The sequence below is a fragment of the Cyrtonyx montezumae genome, unplaced genomic scaffold (genome assembly GCF_038088225.1).
Source record: "Cyrtonyx montezumae isolate F1298 unplaced genomic scaffold, pur_monq_1.0 scaffold_3, whole genome shotgun sequence".
NCBI classification, from domain to species: domain Eukaryota; kingdom Metazoa; phylum Chordata; class Aves; order Galliformes; family Odontophoridae; genus Cyrtonyx; species Cyrtonyx montezumae.
In genome coordinates, this window is record NW_027072034.1 from 105,080,975 (window position 1) to 105,091,610 (window position 10,636).

At 45.0% G+C, this 10,636-nt stretch overlaps 1 protein-coding gene across 4 annotated transcripts in view; it reads right to left on the reverse strand.

Moving 5' to 3' along the window:
* Positions 1-10,329, reverse strand: part of DGKI (diacylglycerol kinase iota) — a 209,044-nt gene extending 198,715 nt beyond the window's left edge. For 2 of the 4 annotated variants that reach the window (XM_065742683.1, XM_065742682.1), the window contains exon 1: positions 5,842-5,848. Coding sequence is in view for 2 of the 4 variants with exons in the window: in XM_065742681.1 (XP_065598753.1) it covers positions 9,947-10,329 (383 nt within the window). In the remaining 2 variants the exon portion in view is untranslated. Of the gene's footprint in view, positions 1-5,841; positions 5,849-9,946 lie in introns of those variants that run through there. The other 2 variants (XM_065742681.1, XM_065742684.1) reach the window with 2 other exon arrangements.
* Between the last annotated feature and the right edge of the window lie 307 nt (positions 10,330-10,636).

A 10,636-nucleotide genomic window follows, 5' to 3' on the forward strand; every position in this document is an offset into this window, starting at 1 on the left:
GAAATGAAAAAACATTTTTCCAGCCTGAACAGCAAATAACTAATCAAGATTCACAAGGTCAAAAGAGCCCACCCAAGCATCAGAACACAACCCTGTATTCAAGCCACTATGGGTCTACTCCAGTATTGTTTCTCATTTATCAACAGGACCTGCTGAGTGCTTTTCAGCATTCCTTCAAATTCTAAAGCATAGAGCTGAAGAAGGCAAAAGTTTCATCCTTCTTTTTGCTATAGATTTGCATTACAGTGACTCAGAAGTCCAAAAACCATCTCTACTTTTATATTCAACTGCACTTAAAAGACTTACATAGCTACTTCAAACCCACTATAACATACTCTTTCACAGCAGATCTTGAGAAATGCCAGTATCGCAAATGGAAAGGTGGAAAGGAAGCAGCTTATTATGAGAATCTTGACAGTAAAGCATCAGAGATGCAGTACCAGTCTTTGAAGCTCACACCGGCCATGACAGACAGGGAAAAAAACCTCTTGGAGCAAACTGAATAATTTAAATCTAACCTTATAGAGTGTGAAGCACAGTATTTCTATCACTGCATGTTCTTTGTTCATTCCAGCATGCACTACGCAGATACATAAACCCACACAAAGCACCAGTGTATTGGCAGGAATCAGGAAAAAGGCAGAAACATGCTGCAAGGAAGAAGATAGGGCAGCAAAGGCAAGCTACAGAATGAGAAGGGAGAGGGAGCAGCTCAGAAACACGGAAGAAAAGCAAGAATTTTAATGTAGGAAAAGTGGTCAGAGAAGAAACAGATACAATGAGATATGACATGCTCCAAAGCAAAATATACTGCCTTGCAGAAGTGACACTTGTAACTGCTGGCTACCTGCAGAGGTAAAATGAAGAATAGCTTATGTTCCTCTCAGCTAATGGAAGGCCACCCGCAACCAAACATGCATGGGTAGTGAATCTAATTCCTTCTTCAGTGTCTTTTAAAATCAGGCTGGGACTTGGAGCAGACTGCAGAACCAGCAGCAAAGGATCCTAAGAGTACAAGCAGCTGACAGCATGCTGGTACTGGAGATCCCTTACGGCAATAGCATCAAAGGCTATTTCTTTTATTTCCTGCCTACATGGGTTTTTGATGTGCGAGTTTTCTCAGTGTCTCAACTTACAACTAACCCCAAAACTCATAATGAAACTTTATTCAAATCTTTGGCATTTCACTTGTTCCACACGAGAGTCCGTTGCCCTCCAGGGCATCATCTTGAAACCATACATCAGGCTAACATCAGCAATGAATACCCAAGGACCTAGCCTAGCGTGCACCTACATATGGCATTTCATTGCCTTCAGAGAACCTGCAGGATGCAGCGCTCCGGTTGGAATGAAACTCAATGTGTTTTCACAACAAAAGGACGTACTCCTGGGATCATTCACTAATTGGATAAAAGCATAAGAACTACCCCATTACCATCCCTAGAGGAAACTCATTAGCAACCTAATGAAATAAAGTGATGACAGGAAGGTATTTTCTCATCATCTTTTAATGCTAACAGGCTTCAAAGCCATTTTGCTTCCTCACCCTCTCCTCTGGTGCCCTGAAACCCCATGGCACCTCTCACACAGCACAGACAGTCCCTTCTCCTGTATATTTCACAGCACCAGGGAACGCTTCCACAGCACAGAGGGATTCTAAGTTGTCCAGCTCATCGTCTTTGATGAATCTGTGCAATTGAACTTTAATCCCTGTGCCACTTGGAAAATGCTCCCCAGTGGGTCAACTTTCCTGATGAGTCATACAGCTTAGAAGGCATATCATCTGGCTATTAGGGGTTTTGCTTTTTATTTTTAAGAAAAGCCAAGCTCAGAAACATTTGGAATAAATTATGAATATTAGATGAGCAATACATAAGCACAGTATTTTTTGCAAGTGTTTATATTTAATATGAGACTTCCTTTTTTCAACACTTGTAAAGTGTTGGGTCATACCCCAAACACTTGGGTATCATAGATCTAAAGTATGTCCGGTTAGAGCTATGCATATTAAACACCGTTTAGTAATGGAGAGGAGAAAATGAAGAATTTTTAATCCATCCAAAGATTATAATACAAAGCAAGACAAGTTATTCACCTACTTCTTTCCCCACTAACAAGCCTACATCTCATCCCCAGTCAAAACACCTCCCTCCAAGTCCCTGAACATTCAGAAGTAGCTCACATCTCTCCACCGAGTGCTCTTGCATACTGACAGACAACCTAAACTATCAACCTGAAACATCTCTGCAATGGATCTACAGTCTTGCTGAGACTATAGGGCAGTGAGCAGCACAATTCTCTGATCCCAGTGAGTAAACTCATTGCTGATGGCTTATGCCTCTTCACTGACAGTTGGAGAAAGTAACATCCTACATCTATTCATGCCCTAGTGTTCATCCACAAAAGAACACAGGAGGGGCAATGATGCAGAAAGTTAGTAAAAGCTTCAATTAAACACCTCCATTCTCCCTAAATATGTGGCCATGTGTCAACTACAATGGGGATCAGTGTTAGAAAGCATGTAGGGCCAGAGATCTGAAAAATCTTCTAGGAGGAATTGGAAACAACTACCCCTCAATTCAGACAGACCAGATGATAAAAATTAGTTTCCCATTATGAATGGTAATTTTTGTAGGCAGACAAGCTTTCAAAAAGCTGTTAATCAGAAGGGGAGTCTGGATGTGCTGCTCAGAGCTGTACTTGCTGGGAAGTTCAGAATAGAAAGTGCAAGATCTCATTACCAAGCCTTTTTCTAGCATAAGTATTCCAGACCATCAGGTTTCCTTAAAAAACATAGTACCGAAAGTATAGGGAAAGTATCAGACATCCTAGTGCAAAGACTAACCAAACCCTGTACCCACTTACTTAGTCAAGATTGCTGTCATTAGTGACCAGTAGAACAAATGAATGCGTCTTTCCCTTTATCCCCAAACCCTTATCCACCTTTAAACTGAGCCATTTCATTAACTTAGTTGGAGACATAAAGAAACTCAAGACAAGCAGTTAAGTGTCTTGTGGCAGCTCTTAGGCTACTGTAGTTCTTTAAAAATGAACAGTCCTGCTTGCTAAATACACAAATAATTCAGAGGCAAAATTTGGGAATATGATACTTGCTATCAAGTTCAAATTACAGAGTTCATGTACAGAATGTTCTCCGTTCCTTCCCCAGACTTTGGGTTTTCTCTGAAAGCTGCTGTTTTGCTTCTTTCCCTGCCTCCCCTTCTCCATTTAACCTAGGGAAGGCTTGCTCTTATAGCTAGAGTTAACTGGCACACAGACACCACGTGGCATCCTGAGTGACTCACTGTATCTTGCTTTGCCTCATCTTTCACCATCCATAAGGCTGTAATCCATAAGTGATCATGTCTACCTAAAAAAGTCAGTGTAGAACCTGACTCTTTCTAAATACACTTTGAAAAACGGAGACACAATACAATGGGCAAGCAACCCTTCTGCTTCTGTTCCTACACACAGTCACAGATGACATGAAGGCACCTATGGACTCCACAGATATATATGTATGTGCACATACAGAAGCCACTGTCAATGTTCTCTTACACTTTTTTCATATACACTCCATTCCACGCAGCTTTTCTCTGCTAAGAGTGAAAAGTGATCAAACCACTTGAAAACCAAAAAAGAAAAGGGGGGTAAGCCATTGAGATATGCAGATGAAGAGCATAACTGAGTTACCATGTCTTCCGTTTACAAAGGGTAAATAAAAATGTGAACATATAAAAACAGAGCTCTTGGAACAGGTCCAAAGGAGGGCCACTAATATGATCAGAGGGCCCGAGCACCTCTCCTACGAGGAAAGGTTGAGGGAACTGCTCTTGTTTAGCTTGGAGAAGAGAAGGCTCCAGGGAGACCTCACTGTGCCCTTCCAATACTTGAAGGAAGTATTTAAACAGGATAGGGAACAATTGTTTACACAGGTTGATAGTGATAGGACAAGAGGGAATGGTTTTAAACTAAGACGGGGGAGATTCAGGTTGGATGTTAGGAGGAATTTTTTCACTCAGAGGGTGGTGACACACTGGCACAGGTTGCCCAGAGAGGTTGTGGATGCCCCATCCCTGAAGGCATACAAGACAAGGCTGGATGTGGCTCTGGGCAGCCTGGTCTAGTGGTTGGCAACCCCGCCAACAGCAGAGAGGTTGAAACTAGATGATCTTTGGGGTACTTTTCAACTCAAGCCATTCTATGATTCTTCTGTTATTCTTTTTTCTCTCCTCCCCATTTTATTCCACAGTGAGCTTCCTCATAGCATGTTCTGAAACCAGAAATGGTCACAATGCTGCATGTCTCCCTTAGCACTTTTCTTCTTTCCCTACCTTCTCTCATTTTCATAATATCTGGAAAATCCTTTGGCTAATTGCCATTGTTACGTATCCAGTCTGCAAAGCAGAAGAGCACAAACAGCACTGCACAAAAGCATCACCTCCCCAGTATTGTGGCCAAGCTGTCAACTTCGCCAAATAAAAAACTGCCAAAAGCCTAGAGAAGCTTTAAGCAAAGTGTTTCATCAGCCCCGTGATCGACCTCAGTGAGAAGAACTGCCTACCTGTTCATTTGTTCCAAAGGATTAGCCAGGACAACAGTGTCTTTCTACCTCATTGAACTCACATGGCAGCTGATTCAGCACTTATTACCTGATAGCATTTTCCATCTGCAAGAGTTCCACTCTGAGGGGCCATCTGAGCCTACAGGTCTCAGTCTGCACAACAGCTTCATCCTGCACTCATGAGGTTTCCCCCTTCTAAATCCCACGTGGGCCTAGCCACTTTGGAGCATATACATAATGCCACTGCAGTGCAATGATCATTCATCAAGTGTCTTTTGCAAAGTACTTCTAACTTTATAACAAAGAGGAGATCAGCAGAGACATGCTCTAAAATCAAAGAGACAGTCTTTTTACTTTTTGTGACCTTGTGACCATTGATGGCCAGCCTTGGAGCTCCATCTGTAAGTGCATAGCAAATACTAAATTGAAATCATTTTTTTTCCTATGGTATTAGTCTTATTTCAGAAATATCCTAGTCTTTTCTGCATTTGTTTCAACACAGAGCTTCCATTTCATTCCTAAAATCTTTGGGTATGAAAGACAGCTTTATGAAGGCCTCTTCGTGTACCCAGAAATGTGAAGTGATGTGCTTTGGAGAAAATGATAAAGCGGTGATGGATGTTTTGGGAGACAAAGTAAATTGAGTCATTGTTATGAGCGTGGGTGGTACCAACCCTGCACAGTAAATACCTGAAACTCTAACAAAGAAGGTGCAAGCAGATCTTACAAGATTAGGCCAGAGAATGAAAATTATTTTCTTGACATTTGATAGAAGATAAAAAACTCATCCATCATCTTCACGGAGAACAACCACACTAATTCATGGAAATAGGACATATTAAGATTCAAAGAAACCCAAGTGTAAGAAATCAACACAATCAAAAGATCAACGAATTGTGTGTAATGTTTTCATTTTTACAAATGTCAGTCAGCTTTAATTATTTATAATGCTTCACAGTACACTAGTAAATGCTGTCATTTCATAAAGTAATTAAATCTTAGTAATAGGAGACACCTCTACCATCCTGTCTCTGTTTAATATTTGCTGAGAAGTGATGTGAGCTCTACGATCATTATCATGTCTGTAAACAAATGAAGCAAAAAACAAGGATGTCACCTATCCTTAAGTTTCTATTTCTGTCCAAGGACTCATCTGTAGTCCCAGGTACTCACATTCTCTGTCTTGTCTAAGCACATCAGCCGTGATTAGGTTGTTTAATTGGGGATCTTCCCAGGATTTCTCTGCCGCAACTTCTCTCCTTCAAACGTAGGAATACAACCCACTCTAACTATAATTCCTGACTCTCCACGCCAGAACAACCGACCACACACTGCTGGTGGTACAGGAGATAGCAGGTGGTCTCTCAGCACACCTACCCATTGACCATCGGGGGAGCTCACAAGGCTGGCCTCATGCAGCTCTGCTTGGTCAGAGAGAAGCATTGGGCATGGCCACCACCTCCAGTCACTTCTATTACTCAAAGTAAAACTCAATGTCTCTGGCTCAGGAGAGCCACCATGGCCGAACAGCACATGTGGAATCCTAATGGCCTCAGCTGAGGGGGGCCTGAGACATATATGGACACGAACCTTAATGTCTGCCACACTACATTCAAGCAGGATCCTTCCACTTGGTTGAAGTGAGATCACATTTCTCAAGAAAAACTGTTCCCCAGTGATAAATGTTTGCCAGACACTACTTGAGCTCTCACAAGAGAGCCATTAAGACTTCAAACTTAGAACTTTGTTTTTATTTCCTATGCCACTAACCAAAATTCCCTGGATTTCTAAATAATAATAATTATGAAATTAAAAGCCGTCTGCATTATTGATTGTTTGGGCTTGTTTTTGTTTAGCTTTTGTTGCTCTTGTCTGTTTTTTGGACCTTCTACTATTTCTTAAGCTTAAACAATTAAAATAACACGATTATTTTTCAGATGAAGTTTTCAGAGCTGCAAACACCGACAGGAAACATGCAGGATAGAGCTTTATTATCCATAGAAAGCCATGGATTATAGAAAGCTCTGTAGATTTTTTCCCCATAGTTTTCTCTAGCCTTTTATTGTGGAAACATTCTTACTGAGCTCCTTCTTGATAAAATCTGAATTTCTCATTATTTCAAAAAATATTTTGAAGGAAGTTAAATTTATGCCTAATTTAGCTAAAACAGATGATGGAATTCCTCACAGAGTTTTGCAATGACATGAACAGTGGAAGAAAATTAAAGGAAAGAAAGTACTGCCTACTGCTTTTGCATCAAGACCACCCAGGAAATATTCATCTGGGTCTAGAAACAGAGGAGGTGAACAAGCGCCAGTCAACATCCAAAGAGCATTTCTCTTTGTCAGGGTACACATTTGATTTACTTCCCCTCCTGCCTCCCCCCCCCCCTTCATTTGGAACAGGCTGCCCAGAGAGGTTGTAGTGTCTCCTTCTATGGAGGTATTCAAGACCTGTCCGGATGCCTGTCTGTGTGACCTATTGTAGGGTACCTGCTTTAGCAGAGGGTTGGACTCTACCTCTTGAGGTCCCTTCCAATCCTTGCAATTCTGTGATTTCCCTATTTCTTTGCCACGATTTGGAGTTTTATCAGACAGTAAGAAGAACATATTTTTCACTCTGAGCCCACGGTTCAGATATCTAAGCAGAAAACCCAAAGGGTCTTTAAGACATTTATTTCCATATATCTAGGGTAAAGATGAACCCTACCAATGGCTGCTTATATGCTGGCATTCTGAAGGCAACATCCAGCTCTCAAGTCCATTGGCCTCATCAAGCACATGAGGCTGAAGAAAACAACCACTTCTCCGAGCATTCACTCAGCTGCACAGAGAGCAGCCCTACTAGATGCCCTTCACTGAGAGCTGCATATTGGGGCCACTTCTCCCTCCCTGCCCTTCCTGGAGTTGGCTGCAAATTGAGATCCACTTACGTAACACATGTTGGCAGCACGCACACACCAACAGACACACTTTAAAACCATTAGCTCACACACAAGCACAGATAAGTGGCATATCCCTGCTGTGTATATATATATGTAATTACAGTGCATCACTGGAAAGAAAACAGTGAACAAACACCTATTCTTGAAGGAGCAAAGAGCTTTTGATGCACACAGAGAGCTTTGGGAGTGCTGAGTTCATGGAGGGTACGTATGGGCTGGGAGCACAGCAACGTCAGTAGGGCTATGGAGCTCCACATGCAGCATATCCATAGTACATACAGTGAGCTTTCACTCTATATCAGGAAAAAATATGGTTCGATGCAGGCAATGTGTACATCTAATGTATGTATTTACCACACCAGTCCATTACATAGCACGGCCACTTCTGCTCTGTATGCCACCAGTCAAGTCAGTGCCATACGTCATTCTTTGAATCACATGTTCATGCTTTTGGTACAGTTCTGGAGACATGAGATTGATATGCAGTAACTACACTACTGGTTAAATAGATTCACTTTACAATAAAACATCTGCACTCTATCAACAAAAATGGAAAGAAAAAAAAAAGGACAACACTTTAAGCCAAATTCAGGTAAATTATTCTTGCATGAGAGGCAGTGAATAACACAGAACTGTTAGCAGGAACTGTGTAATAGTCATTTACACTTACAAATATATTCCAAAACCATAATTTGCAGAGATAACGGCAGTAATTTAATTTAAGGAGGCTGGGGGATGCAGAGCATGGGGAGCTCAGTGGAGAATCTGTGTGAAAGTCTTCCACTCTTCCATCTACTCAGATAATTCTCCTTATGGAAAAAAGAGAGCACATATTACTTGTGGAAAATCAGCTCAAAAAAAAAAAAAAGTGCGGAAACCCAAGGATGTAAAGAACAGGTACTTTCTTGCACACAGCCTAAGTCAAAAGAATGAGCAATAATCATCAGGAGATGCTCAGGAAAAGACTTTCATATGTAAAGGTTTGGGAGTCGTTGTACACCTGCCTAGGTGCAAGAGAAAGAAGAAAAATCTAACATCCCTGTCCTACTAATATTTATCATGAAATCCTTACAACGAATATCTCCAGAGAAGAAGACCCCACAACCCCTTTTTCAAATGGAGAAGATGCAAAAGCTGCTGAAATAAAAATGAAAATGTACAGTCTGAGTAGAAGCACCTGCAAACCACAAAGCAAACCCCCAGCCCTCTCTACCAAGAGCAAACCCATTAGCAAAACTGCCCCATCAGCAGTAACATCAAAATCCCACCTACAGAGCCTGCCTTTACCTGCAACAGACAAGAGGCTGCTAAATGACAGACACCAGAAAACTACCAGGGTAGAGATGCAGAAGCACCAAGAAGTTATTGCTGCCATGCCCTTGACGTGTCCGGTGAGTTTTCCTTTTCGCATCGCTCACCTTATTGAGCCTTGTATGAATCATTCCAAACTTTATACTCACCAGCGAGAGCATCAGCCTTATGTGGAAGTCTCTCCGCAAATAAGAAGGATTATATAAAACTTCAGCTATGAGGAGTGCTTAATTACATCACTTCTAAGCCACACCACATGCAGAGGCTCAAACCATTGTGAATCTATCTCAGATGTAAGCTGACAGCGTGAACACATTAAAAAAGTATCTGTGTTCGGGGAGCTTCTCCACTTGCCCACCTACCTACAGCTGGAAGAGACATAACAAAGCGCAGAGGCAAAATAAAGGACAGCTCTGCATGTTCTGTCCCCTGGGTTAAGGGAGAACATCCCCAGGCTGCACTGGGGTATGCGCTCAGAACAACGTGAGACCCCAGAACTCGATTGCATGAAGCTGCTCAGACAGCTACCGACCACTAACAGATCACAGGTGGGCACAGAGGAGCGGGCAAGCCCCGTTAGCTACGTTCATTCAGGTGCATCACACAAGGAGAAAACAGATGTACCGGGCTCCGCAGCTGCAGGACCAGAACAGAGCAGCACAACGCGGCCCTGGTTACGAAAGCAGCGCTGTGCCCGAGCTCTGGCTCACAGCACGCCCGCTCCCGGCCCTCGGAGAGCGGTCCCGCGGCAGTGTCGGTTGCGGACCGCCCCGCGTGTCGCTGCCGCACGTGTGGGACTCCCGAGGTGCCCCCTCGGGAGCAGCGCTGCCCGCAGAAGGGTTTTCTCACTCCTCCGGCGGCCGCGTTTTCGCTGGGGTCAGCGAAGCATAGGAACGGCTCTATCCCCTCGGCAACCGGGCGGGATTCCTGACTCCCTCTGAGTAACTCTGAGCCCGACGGCAGCCGCGGGACCGCCCGTTCAACGCACTGCTGCCGGGAAAGGGTCGAGGGGGGGGGAGGGGACAACGAGGGGAGGGGTACTCTTTCTGCTTTCGGACAAAGCGGAGGTCTTCCCCGCAGCCTGCGAGCTCCGACTCCCTCCCCGTGCCCGAGCAGGAGGCACCCACCTGTAGGACACCTGCTTCCTGAAGGTGAGGTTTCGCAGTTTCTCCTCCAGCGACTCCTCCGTCGCCGCCAGCCCCGGCTCCTCCGGGACCCCGGCGGCACCCGCCGCCTCCCCGCCGCCCTCGGCACCCCGGCAACCGCCGCCCGCCGCCCCCGTCTCCTCCCCGCCGGTCGCGGCGGGGGGGTTCATTGCGGCGGGACAGAGGGGCCACGAAGGAGAAGGAGGGGGCAGGCGGAGGGTGGCCGGCGGCTGCAGGAGCTGGGGGCCGGCGGGGGCCGGGGGACGACTACTGCCGGGGCCCCGGGACGCGCTGCGAGCCGCGGCGGCTGCAAATGGCAGCGCGGCCGCGCAGCATCCATCGGCGGCCGCACTGCAGCGGGGCATTGTGGGAAACTCCCGGCCGGCCTCGCCCCCGCCACGCCCCCCTCGGCCGCGGACCAATCGCTGCACCGCTTCAGGCCACGCCCGGCCACGCCCACCCCCCCCTCAGATCTGCACGGGACCCCCATCCCTGCGCGGTCATCTTCTGCATCATCTCCAGCAATGACAGCCTCCCCACACTGCCCTGTCACCGTCATCCTGTCCCATTGGCAATAAAGCAGAGTGCTGATAAGGGTGTTGTGCTATGGCTCAAGTTCAGCCTGCTTTAGAAACAATATTCTATCCTTATGCATATATGATCTATCCGCAC